Source organism: Cataglyphis hispanica, chromosome 1 (assembly GCF_021464435.1).
Source record: "Cataglyphis hispanica isolate Lineage 1 chromosome 1, ULB_Chis1_1.0, whole genome shotgun sequence".
NCBI lineage: Eukaryota > Metazoa > Arthropoda > Insecta > Hymenoptera > Formicidae > Cataglyphis > Cataglyphis hispanica.
Genome location: NC_065954.1, coordinates 20,256,651 through 20,279,920, shown reverse-complemented (window position 1 = coordinate 20,279,920; position 23,270 = coordinate 20,256,651). Strand labels below are relative to the sequence as shown.

The following is a 23,270-nucleotide window of genomic DNA, read 5'->3' as shown; positions in this document are numbered from 1 at the left end:
ATGCTAATGTTTTTTTTTTTCTTTTTTTTTCTAGGCAACCACGGAACAGATACAGCGCGAATATAAGGAAATTAAGCAGAATCGTGTGTACCAGCAGATGAAGACACGGTTCCATTATCTGCACGATAAGCTGAGCCATATAAAACGATTGATCTTAGAGTACGAAACCGAAAACACCATCGACACGGTGTCGATTGCGACCAACATTGATAGCGGTATAGTTAGTACTACGACTGCGAGCACTAACGTAAACCTCGATCTCGACAGTCGGCATTACTGACACAAACTGAAAAGACCGCCTCTTATTCCCCGCCTCTTCCTCTCGGTTATCGGTACGTTATTGTCAACATTATTGCAAAATTTGCATTTTGTCGGCAAGTTCCAAGGCTGATCCTTCACGGTCCACATGGTTCCTGGATTTCATCGCCGAAAAGTCAAGTGACTTGAGGTTACAAGTTCTCATGTATGATATTCATAAAATATCTCACAATATCAATATATATATATATATATATATATATATATATATATATATATATATATATATATTGTACATGAGACACTCTTCCTGTTGATCCCTCTTCCTTTCTATCTCGTGAGAGTTGACGTTGATTGTTTGTGACGATTTTCAATTCGTTGGCTTCCGCCATCATGGCGAGTAAGGCTTGCGCACTAACTTTAACCAATACTTCTTGGTATCGTTTGATGAAAGCTGACGACAATCGGATACATTCAAGAATTAGACAAAAGAGAAAGAAAAAAATCCATTCGGATTAAAAAAAAATAGTAAGTAAGGGCATTCTAATGACTAGCGAACCGTGAACTATGCATAGACGCACGGAAATTTAAAGCTGGTCTCGCGACGACTGATGGAAAACATTGTTGATAAGTAAGGAGAGAAGGCAATGAGAAAAAATGTTGCAGAACTTTATAATAAATTACTTACCGTGCGCACGTCCAAAAATGTGTCGTCCACTTTAAGAGAATACGTAGATGAAAGAAAAGAAACACAAAAAAATAAGATATGATTGCGAGAAGAGGGTCCAAGAGATAATAAGGCTTACCGTGTGCCACATCTAGATTTCTTTTTTGTCCGCTGAAAGGAGGAAAGAAAACTGGCTCGCAACACATACACATACACACACATATACACACACGATTTATTTACAAGCTGGCACGCATCTTTCGCGCGCGATTCGTGCGTTGCTTGTAGCAGCTTGAGAAAGGGCGTTTAAAAAAAAAGCGAGTTACCTTCATACATACGAGAGAGAGACCGTAGAACTTTGTGATTTTAAGATTCTTTGTTACTTCTTCGTTCTTTTTTTTTCCTTCGTTAGCGATAATAGATATGGTCGGTTGACAAAAGAAATTAGACGAGCAAAAGAAATTAGGCAGCCTAAAAAATAATAAAGAAGACCGATAGCGCAATAACAATCGTAAGCAGACCAAATGGGATTGTATATTATATGGGATTGTAGGTGATTTAAAATTGATGAGTCTTTTAGAGGCCAAATCACTTTGGTTTAATAGCAATTTTAATTGTGAAAGGTCGTAGCATGTCATGTTACACTGTAAGTCTTTTAACAATTACAAATTTTAATTAAAATGAGAAAAAATAAATTTTAATTGTAAGTAAAAAAAGGAATAAATAATGAAGCGCTGTCAGCGCCATTGTTTTCCTGTAAAAAGAAAAATGAAATTTAAAAAAAAAGTATTGATACTAAATATATAATATATATATAGTTTTTATAGTAATTATTAACCGTCACTAAAGAACAATATTGTTGTGTACAGTGCCCGTAATAATCCGCATAAAAAATAATTGTTTTAATTACTATTAATGCTAATTATATTGTAATTGTATTAATATTATTTTTAATTATTATTATTGCATAATAATTGTTATTATCATTCAGGTATATAAAATACAGACGACATCTGAGTATATACATCGCGATGAGATTTTCAGGTAATCTTTTTGAGTGAATTTGTAATGGAAACTTACGTCAAATTATGTGTTTTTTTTTTTCTAATTCGTTATATTAAAGATTATAAAACAATTTCCATTCATACACTGCGTTTCCGAAATTTAAATTAGATACCAATCTGTTTTATTTTACATATTTTTTATGTGTAATCTAACAAAGTATTTTTTTGGTATTTGTTATTTTTAATCGACCGACTATATAAAAGTTAGCTTAATTTAGAGAAACACTTGTGACTCGTTTTCTAACAATTAATAGATTATACATTTCTCATACATTATTTTAAACGATCAACTTCGCGAAATACTGCTTTTTCCGAACAATCATAATTTTTTACTGTTTCAACAATTACAATTACATTTACGACAATTATGAATATATTTACCCAAAGCCGTCCATCGAGCCGTGGGTATAAAAAGAGAGAATAGTGAAAATGTTTGTCAAATATAAGATTCTTATAAAAAGTTTACGACACGAAGACGATTTGTTGAATGTAACAATGACGAATTTGATCGCCTCATATGTGTATCTCTTCCTCGCTGAAATTTCTTCTACACTCGTGATTTTATTATTTCAGATTATATGTATATCGCTTTTGAGCGATGTACATATATTTTTAGGATTTTTATTTATATATTTTTAGGATTGTCGCGTGATATGAAATTTATCAGTAATAAGAACGTTTAGAATGATTAATGAATTATGTGTGTTTCTCTCTCTCTCTCTTATATACAATTGAAACACGCATAATTGTATTATCATCTAATACTTAATCAAGTTTATAAATTTTAGGTTTTTGGAATATTAAATAATTACGGGTTGTTCATCAATTTCTCTTGGTTTAAAACTATAAAAATCTAGTTATTTATAATTGATTAATATATATACGCATATTACATAATAAATATGCTAAATCCGTTATGTTATTGAATGAATTTTTTTATTACAAAACACAACTGTAATTTTCCTCGTAATTGTGCAATATAAAACATTATAAAAGTCATAGTGATATAATCTCAATAAGTTAAAATGCTGTGCGAGCTCTTCTCGAGGACACGTAATATAAATCACGAACATTTCGATTAAAAATGTAAGGTGAAATATCGAAGAATTCGCATTCCGAAAAAACTTTTCTCTGATCGATTGTATGGCACAGTATTAAATATCACGATAAGCCGCGCTATAATAAAATGTATTAAATATAAATATATATATATAAATATAAATATATATATATATATATGTACGAATATTAAATCTATATAGGAGTATGTTTATATGATGATATAGATAACTAACTAATCATAAAATCGAATATAATTGGAATTTCCGTTGGTTTTATTTGAAAATGGAGAAATCGATTGATATATTTAAACCATTATATTTGCACAAAGATAAATAAATTATATTCTGCTCACAAAGGTCTTCTTGCCTTATAAATGATGTAATTTAAAAAAGTATACATATTATATTAATTTCTGCATTTGTCTTCAATTTTCACTTTACATTCACCGAGTAACGAATGAAACGATTTTCCTACCAATTAGCGACTTTTGTGCTGTGCCATATTACAGATTTGAGTTGATACACGATGCTTCGATAAAGATTTACCGAGAATCGAGTGCTTTTCATTCAACATCTGTAGTTACCACATATACCAGTCCTTTGTATATTGTACAAAATATTGTAAATAGTATTTCGCTGCAATCACGCTGTATAAAAATGGAAAGGCGATATTCTTCGTTAACTTCGAATTAGTACCGGAGCTTCGGTAGGAACACTCATTTTGATTAATCATCCTCGTAAGTCGACCGACCAATCGATTGTCTTAATTCAACCGAGAAAGATTATAAAAAGTGCCAAAGAGACTGAACCGAAATCATGTTCAGAGAGATAATAGAAAATATGAATATTGATTACGTTAACGTTAAGCGAAGCAACAGTCCGGTTTCTCTTTCGCGTTCATCGCTTCCCATAAGCTCGAGCGTTGTCCAGGTCCAGATATGTTTTTCAATAAATGTAAGTGCTCTTAATGCTGCGTTCAACTTTTAACGCTTGCTCCTTGATTATCGTGTGATTACATTATTGTTTTTGCAAGAAAAGACTATCATTATTAGGGGTAGCTGTTTTTTTAAGTAGAAAGAGAAGAGGTATATCGTTATATTGTTCTCAATTGTTTGGAAGATGAATTCGTTGTAGGATTGTGCGCGCATATGTTTTGTTGAGAGAACGTGTATAAATGTATGGGAAAATATCTCTCGTACGTATAAAAGTCGTAAATTGACGTTTACGGAAGAGAATCAAAACTTACAAACTGATAAAATAATCTCGTTCTGTGGCTCGAAAGGAGGGTTGTTCGATAAAAAAAAAAAGGATCGTTCGCTGAAAAAGATTCTCCTGGGTTCGCTGAATCACGGTGGATAATAGCTTTGTTTCTCTTCTGGATACTCGCTAAACACGCATACATACATACATATGTATATCCACTTATTTCCAAGTTGCGGTAGGTATCTGTTCAGCGTCCAGATAGTTGAATTCAGTGTACGCGGTGAAAGACAGTGTCCTTATTTTTAAATACGTGTCAAGATACACGTTCTATATATACTGCCTCTATACTACCATTCTAAGTGTCGTCGAGTTACGCTTCGTCCATGATCGGATGAGTGGATGCTTGGTAGACACGATCATATCCGTGCTCAAATGATCCAAATGACTATCAAAGTTTATCTATATTTGTCTGTCCGTCTCTCTCTCTCTCTCTCTCTCTCTCTCTCTCTCTCTTTTCTCTTTTTTCACTCATTTTTTCTCTTTCTCGACTTGTTGAGTAAACAAAAAGTGTCCAAGTGCCAATATTAGCGAAGCATGAATTTATTGTATATAATATGTATGTCTACATAGACACCTGTACGCATAAATAGTATAATCTTACAATATATATATGTGCAAAGCGATTGATAAGGGACATATAATACAAATTTTCGACTACGAGAACTCGCAAGTTTCTTAATAATACGATAACGACGAAATTAGCCGATATACTCGAGTCGAAGATAAGCATAATATCATGAAATTAAAACATAAAGTAAAATTAAAAGTTACATAACGTTTATATATATATGTATATAACCATCGATCCTCCCTGTGCCTCTCTTTCTGCTCTTTTCTCACGTATTTCGATTGTCTATTTTTCCTCGAATCGAGACTCGACATTTTTCGGAATCTATGAGAGTGTCAAACGATAATGACAAGTATCTACTTTGGTAAAACTTTTTCAGACAATATAAACATTGGAAGGATATCTTTTTTTCCATAGTAGTTGATTCTTGTTTAATTGAATTCCATAGTGAATTCCTCTATCAAATTTGTTTGCATTTCTTCGAATCGTTCCCCCCGTTCTCTCTTTACAACAAGAAATCTCTTAACGCTCTCGAAATACACACACACACACACACACACACACACACACACACAAATCGAAGTAAACATTCTTCCTTCACCGAAAGCATCGATGCTGAAATAATATTTAACAAATCCGCCGTAAAATATTTCAATCGGAAAAAATAAATGGACGAATTCATCGTTCAGTTCCTCATAACGATCTGACAGATTGATTCTTGTAATGATTCTCACATATCTCTAGAATCATCAGCATGCGAATGCGATTCAGCCATTTCAGTAAATGGACATTTCATTGGGGCAAGAGCGCGAGATTATTCGATCGCGCGAAAGTCGTGACATATCATTTTATGAGTATATATCTGTTCTTCGTTTTATGAGAGGCATATCACGTGCGGAGGCATGCATGAGCTGCTCCGTTGCTTTCACGACCTTTGCAAATTTTCCTGACAAAGTCTCGCCATCAGATCACCCGACATAGGAGAGAATCGAGACAGGAAACTCGCTCTCCTTCGTCCCGACAATTTGAAAATGCGATGTTTAGCCTTCTGCCAACAGAGAAAATCGGCAAGCAAAGTGCAACTACCTATCCTATTGTTAGTACAGGAATTTGGTCCCGCGTAGAATCTTCGATCCGGAATCATCGCGCTCGCGGCGTTTCTTCTTTTTTTTCTTATCGCGATTCTCGCGGAGGCAAAGATTCTGATCAACAAGTTGCAATCACTCGTACCTTTGAATTTTGCAATAATCCAATAAGTCAGTGGTTTCGAGAAAGTTCTACCTATCGTAACTTGGTACAGCTATAAAGGAGTAGACGAACAACGAAACTTATTCTTTTCTCGTCACTCCTATATATATATATATATATATTTACTATTTTTCAGCACTTTACTCGTTTTCCCCGTGTTACTTATTTGCTCGAATAGAAAATCAAGTATATACAATGGAATCAATGTCCTTTTTATCTTATAGCGATATACTTTTTGACTGTGATGTGTTGTTAGGAACTTTGTAATAATATAATCGCCGAGACGATGACACGCATTAACAAGTTTTTTTTTTCTTTCTTTCTTTGAAAGAGCGATGTTAACCCTCTGTCTACTGCATACAATTCGTTGGATCCACGTCTGTCCTTGAAATTATATACGATTAATTATAAAAGGAATAAGCAATCCTTTGCGATATTTTATATACGCGCATACAAAATATATCTCGCGAAGTTACGAGATCATTCCTTTTTGTTTGATTATATGAAAGAAGAGTGGCAAAGACAGATGCGCGTTCAATGGGGACCCAAATAAAGAATATCTGTAGATAAAGGGTTGACGCGATGTTACAGATACAGAGAAAGCGTCGAAGATAGAAATATGGTCCATGTGTGACCGGCTGTAGAGATTCGCTATATATAACTTAAAAAAGCGCCTTAGAGATTAAAATGAATCGTGAAGAAGCGAGGGTAAGGAGAGAACGAAGAAGAGAACGAAAAAAGAGATTGTTCGATACGATGATGGTCGGACGGATCATCGATTTGTATCAAACGTTCGCGCGTTTTCCCGTCATTAACGCCCATATCAGAATAAAGATTAATCCGCGAGACGCTGGAGACCGATCTCGTCAACCGTTTAAGGTTTATAATCATTTAAAATATCGAATTTAATTATTGCGATCAAATATGTAAAAAATAAAACTTCGACTTAATTGTCGAGCAACATTTCCGAAATTTCAATCATTGTAAGTAAAGAGATCGCACAAGAGCCTTAAGAATAAAAAAAATGTATTACCGAAAAAATAGCTTTTTGCTCTAATTAGAAAGAAAGAAGCTAATCAATATCGATACGCAGGCTTGAAATTTGCAAACTCGACGCGGATAATTTTCGCCGAATGGGAGAGAAATATGGAGAGATCGGTCACCGCGTGCTCAATTGAAGCGAGGAGATATTTTGTAAGTGCTTAAAAAAAAATAATAAAAAAGAGAGAAAGGTCTTTTAAAAAGCGCGCTCGGATGACTGACTATTGTGACTTAAGAAGCGCGAAAGGATAGTCTTAAGTTTTCAGCACCGATTACGCGAGAGGAGAAGCGGGTGGAACGACGAGAAAATAAACTTATATACGTGTATATATATATATATATATATATATATTTATTATATATATATATACACACACACAAAGAAACACACGTGTGTTTTCGTCTAAGTTTTTTGCGTTGCGACGCAAAGAGAGAAAAAAAGAGAGTGAGAGAGAGAGAGAGAGAGAGAGAGCGTGAAAGATGATGATGTTTATGATGATTATGATGACGACCGGGCGACTCAAGATTGCATGTATAGGTATACAATGTACTACCCCGTGACTTTTATTGATGACGACTGCATTGCTCCCCCTGACAAAGGCTCGTATATTCATTATATATAGTTGTATTTGCAATTATATTACCTATACATATATATTATATTCACTAATTAAAATATACAAAGCAAAAATGAGGATAAAGAGGAATTATATTGTTAGCGAGAAGGGATTTGTCGCGAGCTCGTTTTCGGGATTTGTTCGCGTGGAACGTGCCGCCGATCGATCAGTTTAGGGAACCGCACTTTTTTTTTTTTTCCTCTTTAACTCTCCGATACACTATGCTCTTTTGTCAACGAAAACTTGTTCGCATCGCCATTTTACTTTGTGTGTAATAATAATAATAATAACTCGGTGATTAAGTTTTAAATTAAGGCTAGAAGAGCTGTGGCAATCCTCCTGTGTGTATACTCTATTGCGTACAACGGCAATCAAACTATTTAATTAGCGTGTGTTTAATTATATTAGTTATAATTTACGGATAAAAGAGAAGTGAATAAGGAGAGTTTAATAAATCCAATCGGCGTTTCTCTCTGTCTCCCAAAATCTCTTTGCGCCTTCCCGTCTTTCCATCTTCGATGCTACGTCGATCTTTCCGATCGTGTTTTCGATTTTGTACCGGGACGTGCAATTGTCGCTCTCGCGAAGCGATGTCGGGGTGCGCGACTCTCCTAATAAATTATTATCAGGATATTTCTGCTTTTACGCGATCGATCTTTTCCGGGCGGTGCTCAAAAATACAAATTAATATACTTATAATATAGGCAAGATCGAGATTAATCTTGCTTCTCAATTCTATTCCTTCCGTTCCGAGTTAGTAATTCTCGTGTTCTAGACAGCAAAGGTATTGTGAAATTAGTTGTACCTTGTTTGTACACATAGCGAAAAATTTCGTGATAAAAACCTAATCCGTCTGTTATGATTGATATATTACCGGCTTTTGTTTTTGTTCTAAACTCCGTTCTAATGAACATCGAATCGACGCGTCGTCAATCTTTTCACGGTCCGTTAAAAACAAGGACAATTAAAAAAATGTCAGCGGTGCAAATCGATGGAACGTAAAATATTTAACTGGCCAAAGATTTAATTTTTATCCTCTCGCGCGCGACCTACACATGATCTCCACATTCGATATTTATTTTATCGTTTTTGTCGAAACGTGAAACGTTGAATTCGTGCTCCAGTTCTCAGTTTCCAAACTATTTTCGAAATCCAAACTATATACCGAACTAAAAAACTTTCCTAAATATACACAGCGTTCCTCGCTAGGCACTCTTTTTTAAGATCCATTGCGCGCTATTCAAGTTATTTGCATTACAAATAATTAATATTATTTCTCTATTCAATGATATTTGTTTTGCGATTTCTCTCGCCGAAAGAACCCGTAATAGTTACTTCATCACGTTCCACACGAGCTTTTCCACGTTTCCGAATTCGGGCCGCGCTCATGCTTTCTTTTCTATTCGAGAATCGTGCATGAGAGAAAAAGCGAGGGAAAAAGCCACGCAACAAAAAAAAAGAGTGATAGTAACAGTGGTAAAACGGAAGAGCAAGCAAAAGAGAGAAAGAGAGAAAAGCGAGTCGACTCGATCGACGGATACGATACGATACGATACGATACGATGTGGTAATTCACGCGGATAAAGATATAATATTGAGAAAAAAACGCGTTGCTCGTAAGTTATATAAATATAAAATAAAATACGTTAACTTTTAATTCAATAAAATTATGAAATCGAAAATGATAATAATGCTGATGATCTTCAGATCGCTGAAGATGAAAATGAATAAAGCTAACAATGAGTTTAAATGTGTTTGATATTACGCGAATGCGAATAAGAAAAGAAGCGATGAGTCTTCGTTGCATTGTGTGTTGATTGGCAACAGGTTGTCTGTCTGCGATTGACGATAATAATCATGCGTGCGATGATGATGTGATTTACGCGCGAACAGATATGTACATATTGGGATCGAGCGGAGGATCGGCGCGTTTTTTTCGTCTCTCTGGCGTTTCTCTCTGTTTGTTACACTAATTTAATTTGTACATAATTTCAACTAGCTAAACTTTTATTGTTAATCTCTTCCAGTTGCGTTGATTCGATTGAATGCCGCGCGCGCGCGAACGAGAGAGAGAGAGAGAGAGAAATAGAAGCAAGCGGATTCTATTCGATTGTTGCGTGTGCGTATCGCCCTTTGTCATCGGGCGGAAAGTTTGTCTGTAATGTAGATCGAACGGCAAATTAAAATATTATACACGGGGAGAAATTCGCCACGATTGTGCGGATTCAAAATTTAAAACCCGTCAAACGAAGACGGTAAAAGCCGAACGCTTGTACGCGTGCAGCGAATTAATTGATTTTATATTTTTAAATCAAAATTCAATAAATTTCGATTGATTTGGCGCATTTTAAATTCATGTTATATCGCGATGTGTAAAAAAAAAAAATAATGTGCAACGATCTCTCGGGAACGAGTCGGAAATTAATAGGTCACAAAACACATCCGGTGACTTCCGTCCCACACGTGCAATACAAGTTGCGTCGAGCTTCTCGCGGGCAATGAAAAAGAAGCTCATCTGTTCTCCGAAAGTGTCTCAACAATTTCTGTCCATTTTTTCGCAAAAATCGCATTCGTCAAAATGTGATATATAGGATGTTTTCGAACCTAATAAAATCCTGAAGAACGCTGGAAAGATATTTTTGTTAAAAATCGAATGTCATTCTGAAAACAAATTTTTTACTTTAACTTTTGTTGTCTAAACTTTCGAACTTATCCTCCAATCCATATAATGCGTGAATAAAAGGACAACTGGCGGCGAAACATCCTATATAGATGCAACAGATGAATAAGTATGCATCGAAAGAAAGAATAAATATCGACTCGCTCGCGTAGAGATCGTTTGTGGCACAAAGCACAAACGTGGTGCATCTCGTCGAACGTCTAATTGTAAGAGATATTTTCCGCCGGGTTTTTTATGCGACCTCCAAAAAAATATATCGCGAGACATTTGCGAAAACAACTCGAATGCCGATTCTCCGATTTGAAACGCAAAGATCGGCGTTCCACGGCGCCGCGGATAATTGAAATAAAAAAAAAAATATTATATTTATTCGAACGACTTGCCAAGTTTTGTTGTATAGAGTACGGCGAGATAAACTCATAAAAGGGCAGAAAAAATCTTATAAAAAAAAGATGAGCGGTAATAAAATGGTTAATGATTATGAGAATGATGATCCAGCGGATATTTAACAAATATAAGTTGCATAGCTGTGTGAGCAGTTTCACGAAATATTGATGTATATATTTTAAGTTTGTATTATAACTCTCCCCACTTAATTTGTATGAAATGAATTTCGAACATTAAAATCATGAACGAAAAACGTTTTGAACTTTTTTGCTGCCGCAATTCCCTCCTCTTTTTTCACGATATATTTTGTCTACAAAAAAATAAATATATATGTATAGATACAAATAAAAATATATAGCACAGAATATTTTTACGTCCCATACAGACAGCACAGAACGTTACCGCAATGTTACTGCACACAATATGGAGGTCTATATATATATATATATATATATATATATATATATATATATATATATATATATGTTACATATTTTAAGAATAGAAATATATATATAATATAACGGTAAAAAATAATCTATATATATGATCGATATATAAAGCGAAATGTATAACATGATAAAGATTCGTATGTAATGTATAACATGTAATTAAGATTTATATCAGTCCCTAACAATATGTGTATGCTTTTATGGCAATCGAAAATAATTAATGCGTACGCAATACCGGCAATACACATACGCGCAAATAGAATCACTTATATGCATACATGTCAAAAGCGCGCGCGCACACGTTTGCATCAATCGCCCACTGCTCGGTAGACATGACAGGTGTTCGTCTGCTTTTCATTGTCGATTACATTTGATTCGAGAAAAGATCCTGATAATGATTTAAAGGAGAATGTTCAAATAATTTATCGTTATTCCTCCGTGAGAGAATTGTTTCTCAAACAGAACTGCGGAAATCAGAAATAATGAACGCACGAGAAACAGAGGTAAGCATGTATCAAAATTTTTACAATTATATCTGAATGTTGAATTAGATAGATGACATTGTATGAAAAAGCGTGCGCTATCATATAATGTTCTTTACACTAATTACATTGTGCAAAATGAGAGACAAATCTCCCATTAACCTTCAAACACTGATGCATATATTATTTTGTAATGCGAAGAAAATATATACATTTTTCTTTTCATTTAGGTGGACAATCTTAAGCAGCAGGGAAATGCATGTGTCAAGGAACAGAAATATGAGGAGGCAATGTTTCATTACACACATGCCATCAAGCTGGATCCACAGAATTTTTCTCTACAGTAACAGATCCTTTGCTTTTCTAATGATGAGACAATATCATTATGCTATGGAAGATGCCCTGATGACTATTCAATTGAAACCTGATTGGTCTAAAGTACATGAGATATATTATCGAATAAGTCAAATAAAATACAACAAATAAAAGATTATTTAACGTTCTGAAAACAACTTCTTTAAATTTGTCTCCAAAGTGGAGGAAAAACATGTTGAAATTAATATATCTGACTGTTTCTCAGGGTTATTTCAGAAAAGGTGAGATTGAACTAAGGACATTCCGTTTTAATGAGGCACTTCAATCTTACAACAAAGCCTTGTCCTTGCAGCCAAATGAGCCTAAGATTTTAGAAGCAATGAACAAAGCATCTAGATCATTGATTAAAGACAGAAGAGGTATGTAATATATAATAGAGTTATCTTGGAATTGTGAAAAAATATATATAATAAAATATTATTTCACAGCTGATCAACAGATACCATGGCTTGGAGCTGGTGTCGGCATTATATTAGGAGTTATAGTTGTGATTGCCGACTATGTTTTTACAAACAAACCCACCCTAACGGTATTTTTTTATTCTTTATATTTTGAAATTATTATAACGCAAGGATAAATACTTAAGATTAAATTACTCTTTTTAATATTATCGTTCTACATTCTGTCGCAGCATCCTCTATTGATGGCACTATTAACGATATCTATAGCCATGCTTGGTTTTGGTATTGCAAAAGGATTTCGTTACTTCGTAAAATGCCAAAGAAAATCATTACTAGAACCGCCCGTCGATCTGTTTCCTGAGGAAAAGGAAGATTTGGAAAATATCGACATAGAGAAAAATAATGAAAAAGAAAAACATCCAAAATACAGTAAAGCACAAGCGCGACAGCGATTCCGTAAAGGAAAATCGTAGTGAGTGTTGATAATTTGTTTCAAAATTCGCATTTGTTTCAAATCCGAATAGTTTAAAATAAGTTGAATAGTTTAAAATAAGAGATGCAATAAAATCCCGATGCCAAACATATAAAAATAATATGTAAGGGATAAAAATAACATGGCTATGATCAGATCATTGTCTCTCTTGTTAAGTGCTACTGTTATTTTTTGTTAAAAAATTTGGTATCTTTCTTACATTTCTAATATATTATCATTTTCAATTTTATATACAAATAATTCGTAAGATGATATTTATTATTAATGAAAAATGGATTAACTAATTATTGAATCTACCATTTAATAAGAGTCGCATCTTTTCACAAAATATGTAATAGATAATTTTGATAGTTTATACAAATTGTAGAAGAAAATTTCAATGTGCTAATGATTAATTACATGCAGTGCCAGTAAACTTAATTAACTTATAAATTTTAAGCAAAATATGCATGTATTTTCTAAATTTAACTGAAACTATATAGTAAGAGATATTCTATTTCAAAGAATTGGTATTTCTTACAATTCACTTAGTAAGAAACATTGTCTCTGAAATTTGCACTCGCCCTTGTGATTCTTATACAACGAATAACGAAGTATAAGCATGTCAATCTAGTATTATAAGATAATGTTGCACTTTTCTCTACTTTTTGCACACTATATAATATAATAATCAGATGTGCATAGTACATCTGCATAGATCTCGCGATTTAAATATATCTGAATACGTATACCGAAATCTTTTCTCGATATCCTCCTATTGAGCTCAAAAAGACTATAATAAATTTTACTTTAATTTTTATCAAATTATAATTTATTATTCGTCTACACGATTTAAATGTAGCGTCTGCGTTGCCACATACACATCCTGCAAACCGCAATTTACACTGCAGTTATGTAATAAAGATGAGATTACAGAAAACAGAACGCCTTATCGATGGATAATACAACCTGATTCTCAAAACATTGTCCTTTCAAACTTGTCGCTTTGTCTCATGTGTATGTACAATCAAGTTACGCACAATATTGGAAAATAATAAAATATACGCGGTGCGAAAAATAAAATAACGATTTCCAAAGCTTTAAACTTTGATTTATTTTTGAAATTATATCCTAAATTCTCATAGTAAATTAAAAATAAAATAGAAAAATTATAACTAGGACAGTTTTCAGAATTAAATAGCTAAATAGTTGATAAAAGTTTAAGTAAATATTTTTAGAGGTAAATATTTCAAAGGTTCAAGAAGTCAATTTTTTTGCGTTTGTAAAAAGACATCATTTTAAATGGTTAAGTTACTTTTTACATAAATGTGTGTTTATGTGTGTGTATAAGAGAGTTGCATATATATATATATATATATATATATATATATATATATATATATATATATATATATATTGTTTAATTTATTCGATGTAAGGAAGAGACTTAGTTTTATAAGACTTATAAAACTGATATGATAAAAAAATAAACTATCACTACCAAATTCTATTTTTACGATCGTTATACTAACTAATAATTACAAGAGCAATTGCAAATGAGTTATATTTTTAATAAGAGATAAAAAAGACATAAATCAATCATTGACTTTTGACTTGATTTTTTTTTTTTTTTTCAAATTCCTTGAATTTCGATGTTTTTACACTTAATGCTTTAAACAATTTCGCAAAGTGAAAAATGTTTCTCACTCATTTTTAATCTTTATTTTTGATAGTTTTAAATGCACATCGCATTAACTATATAATTTCGCGTGTTTTTCATAACACTAATAAAATGTATCCTTAATGTGTCAGTCTCCTAAATCCTCCCCTCCGCCTTCCATCCTCCTCCTCCTCCAACATCTGTTTTCTACCTCGTAGATTACACATACACAGTTCAGTTATTTCTTACGTTCACGGTTCATAGTAAGAGTAAGTATATAATATTGCGAGTCGAACTGGCTCTGATCATTTCTCTCGAAACGTTACGCATCTTTTATCTGTGCATCCAAAGAGATCCTTTATTATAAGCGATGATGCGAATCAACTAATAGTAAAATGCACAATCGACAGAAATAGAAGTTCGCGAATATTATGCACATCTGCACATTGCAATACACAATTTACAATCAGAAGATATTATCAAGAATATTAACTGCATAATATAGAAAAATCGTAGATTAAAATTCATATAATTATTGTGAGAATTGTTGAATTTTCTCGACTCTATTATCGAGTTTCCATTTTCAAGAATAAAAGTTATCTCGGCTCAGTTTATACGAAATTTGAACCCATCGAAAGATAGTATTCGAAAACACCTGAAAAACAAGAAAGAAATCAACAAGGAAAAAAACCGGGAAAACTGCAGAAATTGCAGCGTATCGCGTTTTCCTCAATACGCTGCTCCGAAATAGTTGACGTCACACAGCTGCGCGGGTGTTCTCTCTCACGCTCGCATTTTACGCACGCGATACAGCAAATGAATTATATGCATACGTGACTAGGGCCGCAGGCAGCAGGGTTTAATCACGTAAAGAGAAGCGCCACGACAGCAACAACTGTTGTTGCGAACATGGCCATTACGTAAAAGCAGCGTCAACAGCACGCGGCCGTCAGTGTTACGCGCTTTATAACACACGCTCCCGTTACGTTGTGCGAAAAATGGCGACAAGATCTCGGTCCCTGGACGCGAATATCGCCGAAAGAAAAAATCTCTCGTTGCGAGACGAAATTTCAAGGGGTTAGGTGTCTGCGGACTCGAAGGGTCGTGCCAGCTCGTTTCGATGCTTGAGCAGAGTCGAAGGTCAAAGCGGATTCGAGGTTGGAACTGGGATTCGCATTTCTCCCGAGAAGCAGTTTGATCGCGTCGCAGAATGTATTCCGTCTAGTTTAGCGCGCACGAAACGAAGAAAGGAGAAGAACGTGCGTGGCCGGGACGCCCAATGCGATTAAAGGCGGCTCGGCGGCTCGGCTCTCTCTTGGTATACGTTATGGCGCGTCTGCGCAAGCGTGCGCGTATGCGCAGTTTCGCACGCGCGACGCACCCTCGGCTCTATCAAACTAGCAAAATGGGATTTTTCTCATCTTTACTGATTTTACAATATCATTTATCAATCTGTATCTTTTGGGATTCTTCCCTATTTTAAATAAAACTTGAATAAATATTAGTTAAAGAGCAAGTACATTTTTTTTATCTATTAATCCTGTAAATTTTTCTTTTTACCTTATAGGTATTATCTCATCTTATTAAACAATATTTTAAAAAATCTCCTTAAATAATTATATTTTGAATCTCTGTGTTATCACGCGTATTTCTTCGCATGCTAAGCGCACAATTTTCCAAACATTTCATAATAATATAATATGATCTGCGAGTTTTAATCATGTTGTAACTATTTCCCGTCTCTTCATTAGAGAGTTCGTAGCCGTGACTCTGTCGGAATTTCTGCGCGCCTCATTACAACGTCCTAACCCATACATGTAATGTTACAGCAACATAGCGACAATGTTTTGTGTCATATGGGAACATACTTATTAATAACGCATGGTGAACGAAGGATGAAGTTTATGACTCGTACACTCCATAATAATTGCACAAAGCTTACCCGTGCAAAGAGGCGAAACGTAATCCACCATGAAGACGTTTTCCATTATCCGCTCCATTGTCCGTTGCATGATTAAACGGTGAAAAATTCTTAGGGCAAAAACGAGTTGCGCGAGAACCGACGAAGCCGGCAAGAACTTTTCGTAAAAGTATTTTTTGGAAAATATTCGCTCCTTAGCTTACTTCCGGTTCCCATTGCGGTTCTCATCCCATCATTAAAATACCTCAGTGCTTACGCACTTAAAATCTAGAGAAAACAAATATCAGATTTAATTTCTTTTACATTGTTGAAAAAAAATAATATAAAATGCGCCATTAGTTGAGCTAAATATATTTAAAAAATTCTATCTTTCTCTTCTTCCTTGTTCATTATTTATCGAAAGTTGTCAATCGGTGCGGTCAAATTTGTCACGTATCATATCGGATTATAAACTCGGCGTTCATCCTGTTACCTCAAAGCGCCCTACACGAAACCGACCCTGTGCGAGTCGCGCTACTTTTCTATCGTACCCTCACCCCTCACCTAAACCCATCGTGTGTACTGGCTGGTGAGAGAGTTGATTGGTGAACGATGATAACTGGGGGGGGTGCTAGTGGGGGCACCGCGACATGAAGCGAGGCCTTCTCGGAGACTGGGTGCTTCTATCAATGCGCAATCGCATCGGAACGGTACGCGAAGTCGGGGAGGTCTGTGGTGAAGCGAGGAATAAACACAGTGGATAGTCCGCGCACGGCTCAGACAACGTCGAGGAGTGGGCAGCAGAGGGAGCAAGAGAGAGAGAGAAAGGACACATAGTGGGAGAGAGCGAGGAGGGAGAGTGAGCGGGAGCGAACGAGACGGACGGTACGAACGAAGAGTGAGAGAGAAAGAGAGAGAAAGAGATAGAGCGAACGAGCAGCCAGCGAGACGATCACGATGCACGGAGGCGAGCACAAGCGGCCAGGGGCACAGGGCTGAGGGCTGAGGGCTCGACGGGGCCTCGAGTAACGTTCACGGGCCGGCTGCGGCGCAGCCAACGAGCAATGGAGCAGCCGAAGATTCCGGCGTCCCGGCTACTCATCACGAGCTGCATCGAGAACAAGGACGAGTTGGAAGAGGTAACATAAATATTTGAAATAGTCACTGGATACGTATCGAGTGCGAGGGCCTCCGCCATTGTTGCGATGGTCGCGAACATTGGTGACGGACGGCGCCACTTGCGAAAACGCACGTTTCCCCGCCAAATTTCAATCTATAATACAGTGAGGACACCTCGGTTTTTCTCTCCTGCCGCGATCTTTTATCTATTTATTTCTGCACTTTTTTATATTTTGTAAAAGAAAGCTCGATCATGACTTTTTATTTAAATTCAATTTTATATCATCTATTCTATTCATAATTTTCTTCGATTATTTTGTATCATGTTTTCTCATTTTTTCATGCTCTCTTGAAGAAAGATTTATTTGAGCAAAGAATTAGATAAAAATTTACATTATTCTCTTGTGCTTTTTTTTACTTTTTTTTTGTTATTATGGAAAATCAAGCGATACAATATGGTTTCAGAAATTGGAGAGATGCCATTCGATGCTGCAAAATCTAATTGCAGGACTTACAGAGAAGGAAGTCCACGATACGTTGAACAATGCAGTATGCAAGGACAAAACGCATGAAGAGGTTTCATTGGGTTTATTAGTGGTGATCTTGACAGATTCACAGAATGCTGCAAAGAGTTACAGAGACTTAACGTTAATCACGCGAGATGGCCTTGCCATTGTGCTACTTCACCTTAATCAATTAGTATTGGAGAAATATTTAAGATTAAATGATGTCACTAGAAGTCAGCTGTTGTGGTTGCTGAGGGAAATGATAAGGACTAGTGTAACTAATGTGGATAATCTTTGTTTAAGTTTGTTGAGGCATGCTGCGGGTGGGGATATCTCTCCAAGAAATTTATTCCTTGTTGACGCTCTCTTAGATATTTTTCAAGAGAATCGAGCGTGGTTGGACAAGTTCCCTTTTTTAGTAGCATCAATTGTATACACGTATTTGCGGTTAATAGAAGACCATAATGCCCCTCACTTGGCTGGATTACGGCAAAAGGAAGTGACCTTTACAGTGTCTCTGATACGGGAGCGAATGGCAGATTGTCTAGCTATTGGAAGGTACATCTTATTGCATTTAATGCTCCTACTACAAAACGACTATTGCTACACCAGATAATAAATTATTGGACAAAAACTAATGTGCTAAAATTATATTTTTTTGTTTGCAGAGATTTGGTTCGTTTACTGCAGAATGTTGCAAGAATACCAGAGTTCGAGGCATTGTGGAAAGATATACTGCTCAATTCGAAAAGCCTCTGTCCAAATTTTAATGGTGTTCTTCAGTTGCTGCAGACCAGAACCTCGAGAAGATTTTTACAATCTCGCTTGACACCGGATATGGAGAGGAAACTCGTATTTCTCACCAGTAATGTTCGTTTCGGTAATCACAAACGCTATCAGGACTGGTTCCAGAGGCAGTATTTGGCAACACCTGAATCTCAATCGTTAAGATGTGATCTTATTCGATTCATCGTCGGAGTCATACATCCCACGAACGAGCTGCTGTGCTCCGACATCATACCGCGATGGGCGGTAATAGGCTGGTTATTCACAACGTGTACCTCCACCGTAGCCGCTAGTAACGCAAAACTGGCCTTGTTTTATGATTGGCTATTCTTCGAACCTGATAAGGATAATATCATGAATATCGAGCCGGCGATCCTCGTCATGCACAATTCGATGAGATCTCATCCACCTGTCACTGCCACACTTCTAGATTTTTTATGCAGGGTAAGTTGTGCAAATGTATCATGATGTTATGACGCTTACATTTTTATTGTTGTAATGTTTCATCGTAAATCTCTCAGTTTTTAACACAAGGACATGATTCGTTCATAGATAATTCCAAACTTTTATCCTGCGCTAACGGACAAGGTGAGAAATGGGATATTTTCTTCATTGCGACAAATTTTGGAAAAACGCGTTTTGCCTAGTCTATATCCGTTATTCGATAGCCCGAAATTGGACCGCGAATTGCGGAGCAAGATACGGGAAACCTTCAAGGAGTTTTGCCTACCACCGAATACAGATCCTGGTAAAATTATTATTATTGCATGCAAGTCTTTTGTTAACACAATCTCTTGCATCCTGCATATAAATATCTGTCTCTATTTATTCAATAACTTAACAAAATATTGAATATGCAGTGCATATTTTTTTTATTATAATTTTTAGTGATAAAAAAATTAAAAGATTATGCAAGTGAAAAATGTCTATCTTACAAAAATTATTCATTTTTTTTTTAATACATTTGCAAATTTAGCACTTGAAACTTAAGCTCTGTGTTTTCATATAAGAGTAAAAAGCATTAGAAACATATATACAATAATAAAATAAAATATATATAAATATATATATAAATAACAAAACATAATGAATAAAAAAAGTAATTTAGAAAATTATGCCAAAAAATATTTAAAATATTCTTTTTATCTGGAATTTTGAATGGAAATATCCGATGCGTGTGTGTGTGTGCGTGCTAGAATTTATAATATAAAATCTCGACATAAAAGTCTGTCGAAAAAACAAATTAAAGAAAATTTATGCTTGGCTCCATATGCAATATGGCATTTTTTAACTGGATAAAAGTTTAATGCAAATGGTTTCGAAATTGGAATATGTATTGAAAACATGGAAAAACACTAAGAAAATCTTATTTCTATGGAAGTATGCTAGATATCTGGAAATGCTACATGTATGTGACGCCAAATATTTTTTCGCAAAAACTTTTTCTTTGCGCCAAATCTGACGATTCACTCTTTTTAGCTTTCAGCACATTTATCGCTTACTAACTTTTTACATCATGTCCTTAAGCAGGTAATAAGGTTATGAAATATTCAGGTAAAATGGAAGAGCTCAACAAGGAGCACAATCCAGGGACTGTAATAGAGAATACGACAAATTCTACGATGGAGAATAATCACGTGACACAGGATACAGAACCAGCGTTTAGTGATGAAGAGGAGGAATCTCCTCTCAGGTTGATTATTTATTATATTTATTCTATAATAGTATATGTAATAGTATATGTATTCTTTTCGCGCGTATAAAATAGTATGAATAGAGGCATTCTTTGATCGTAATGAACATTGTGTCCTACAATGGATTTGTTCTTTATAGCTGAACTATGAGTTGAACTGGCTGCATTTCAGAGTTTTTCTCCTTCCAATGTGAAGAGAAAGAGATAAATTCTGAATTAACATAGCCAGTTTAATTCAATTCAGTTATAAAGAATAGACCCAATGATCATTTTCCAACCAAAAAGATTAAATGTCTCAGACATAAATTATCAATTTTGCGAATTTATCTATATTTTAGGATAGTAACAAAGGTGGAAGATGAAGACGACGAGGAGGATATACCGTTGTCTACAGTAAAACTGAAAAATGATCAAAAGAATGCAAATTGTATTGTGAAGAAGGAGGACATTACGTCGCATTTGCGTCTCATATTGGAGCCAGAGGAATTGAGAACCAGTATAGAGACATTGCACACGGAAGGTGACAATGAAGCGAGGTGTCAAACGATGGAGAGGATAGTACAAATGGTCGTGGAGGATGAAATAGACGCTGAGACGATACCCGCGTTAGCGTCTTGCATATCGACCATCTTATCATCACAAATCACGGCGCAGATATTTCCATCGGACAATTTGAATGAGGAAGCGTTAGCCGATAGTATAAGCACTCCATTGTTCGTTATGTTTCGAAATCAATTTCAATTGTGCAAAGAGGAGGATAATAGGCGGAAGCTGTTGGCTAGGGTGCTCGCAGAAATGCAGTCAATTCAACCACGAATAGGTTATCTCCTTCTTTATTTTTTGAAAGTCTGGGGCAGAGAAGAAGAGAAACGAGAAGGCGAGCCGAGGTTGGTTTAAAGATGAAAGAAATTCTAAAAAAAAGTAATTGGTAAAGAAAAGAAAATATCACTTATCAGTGTGCTATTTGATTTCAGCAATGTTTTGAATGACGTTAAAGCGTCGGTGTACAAGGATTTTTGTGCGCAGCGAGAAAAGAAATTGGACATATGTCTGGTATCGGACTTAAAGGTACAAGTTTTATGCCTAAATACAAATAAATTAAATATTGTATGTACATATATACTCTTGAGACAACTTTGTAATATATATTACCTTTGTCTTCGTAGCTCTGCCATGAAGATAACATATTCATGTTATGTTACCTCGTACCCGATGTGTACATGGGATTTCAAAACGTCGCCCTCGGGAACGTCCAACTATTACATCTGGTTGTTTCTACGGTGGACTCATGCCAGTTGCAGGATCTAGTTTGTAAAATAATGCAAGGCCATCTGAAGATGCTAAAGAAGGAATCGTTCACTACGTTATTGACAGCTAGCTTAAATTGGGAAACTTTCGAACAATATTGTTTTTGGCAGCTCATATTCGCGCACGATTTTCCCATCGATTACGTATTGCCGGTTTTGCCGAAACTACAGTTTCGTAATCACGCAGAGGCACTTACTTCGGTCTTGTTTATGCTTAAGCAAGAAAAGTGAGTAAAATATATAGCTGTGGTTTATATATACATATCAAAAACCCATGTATAAATCGTGAAACAATTTGATGTACAATTTTGTATATTATGTTATAGGCCAACGTTGGATCTTCTACGACAACTGCTTGCTCGACAGAGCGTTGATGGCGACATGTTTGTCGTAGCCGTACTACGCTATTGGTGTCGCGATTACGAAGAGAAGCTTGGCGAGCTGCTCGCAAATTTGCTTAGCACTCGTTATCCCGCGACCAGTCCGAATAAACGGAAACGTTCCGGCGCTAAACAGAATCAACAATCCGGTCCACCCACTGGCGAACAAGTTCTCGGTCATTTGGACCAATTACGTCAGCACTGCATGTCCTCCGCGGAATTACAGCTATATCATTCGGAAGGTATGCAAAGAGCGCTGCAACAGGCGCAAGCTGCAAGCAACGACTCGCTGAGGAAAAGCTACGGCGATCTTTTTGCACTTGCCGAAGTAAACGAGGAGAATGAACCACCGCCGCCAAGTAGTTCCGCAAGAAAACACACCGTTTCCTCCGGAACCGGTGGCGGCAGTGGTAAAGGCAGTCATAGAAAAACCGGTGCTAACACGCGAGAAAGATCCAATTCAAAGAGACCACTTCCGCGGTATCATATTGATAGTACCTCTAGTAGCGAAGTAAGTTCTTTTACTATATTTTTTTTATTATATACATGTGTATGTATATATAAAATTAGTATATAGCAAAAAATTAAGGTGATTTTTTGACTTTTTTTTATTACTTATAGGAAGAGGAGATCGTGAATCCAAAGCAAGCGAAAAAAAGGAAAAAGATCAATCCAGTGGGTTCGGACAGCGACTGACCACCCAGTGTCTTCATATGTCACATGGACCATGTCACGTGTGTGCAGCAAGCTAAACTAGCCTTAAGGATAGTAAGATAATATGATATAAATAGAGATCTATTTAGCGCGACTTGTAAATATAATGTACGTTAAGGATGAAAAAAAAAAAACGCGGAAAGGTATACAGATATAGTATATTCAGAAA

The 23,270-nt window shown here is 35.6% G+C and overlaps 3 protein-coding genes across 5 annotated transcripts in view; all 3 read left to right on the top strand.

Moving 5' to 3' along the window:
- Positions 1–11,107, top strand: part of LOC126854211 (RNA polymerase II elongation factor Ell) — a 79,630-nt gene extending 68,523 nt beyond the window's left edge. The window contains exon 10 of the mRNA XM_050600743.1: positions 35–11,107. Within this exon, the coding sequence (XP_050456700.1) occupies positions 35–280 (246 nt within the window). The 3' untranslated portion in view covers positions 281–11,107. The remainder of the gene's footprint in view (positions 1–34) is intronic.
- Positions 11,108–11,480: 373 nt separating this feature from the next.
- On the top strand, positions 11,481–14,388 carry LOC126855082 (uncharacterized). The gene is given in 6 exon segments (XM_050602484.1): positions 11,481–11,809; positions 12,019–12,122; positions 12,124–12,226; positions 12,369–12,522; positions 12,592–12,692; positions 12,795–14,388. Coding segments are annotated over 6 exon segments (726 nt in total). The 5' UTR covers positions 11,481–11,788; the 3' UTR covers positions 13,038–14,388.
- Positions 14,389–17,099: 2,711 nt separating this feature from the next.
- Positions 17,100–23,251, top strand: LOC126853894 (integrator complex subunit 3). Of its 3 annotated transcripts, none has more exons than XM_050600157.1 (10): positions 17,100–17,735; positions 18,181–18,779; positions 18,890–19,451; positions 19,560–19,755; positions 20,538–20,700; positions 21,039–21,587; positions 21,675–21,768; positions 21,867–22,234; positions 22,334–22,898; positions 23,009–23,251. In XM_050600157.1, the coding sequence occupies exons 1-10, from the start codon at positions 17,661–17,663 to the stop codon at positions 23,081–23,083; spliced, it is 3,246 nt and encodes a 1,081-aa protein (XP_050456114.1). In that variant the 5' UTR covers positions 17,100–17,660; the 3' UTR covers positions 23,084–23,251. The 3 variants fall into 3 exon arrangements, with proteins under 3 accessions (XP_050456114.1, XP_050456019.1, XP_050456208.1); XM_050600062.1 differs by having other exon boundaries at positions 20,535–20,700; XM_050600251.1 differs by having other exon boundaries at positions 17,101–17,735; positions 20,562–20,700.
- Positions 23,252–23,270: the final 19 nt, after the last annotated feature.

Bases quoted from the DNA above. Each gene is read 5' to 3' on its own strand.
- LOC126853894 (XM_050600062.1), top strand. From the start codon at position 17,661: ATGGAGCAGCCGAAGATTCCGGCGTCCCGGCTACTCATCACGAGCTGC. The intron at 21,588-21,674 runs GTTGGTTTAAAG...ATTTGATTTCAG, and splicing joins AAACGAGAAGGCGAGCCGAG to CAATGTTTTGAATGACGTTA. The intron at 22,899-23,008 runs GTAAGTTCTTTT...TATTACTTATAG, and splicing joins ATAGTACCTCTAGTAGCGAA to GAAGAGGAGATCGTGAATCC.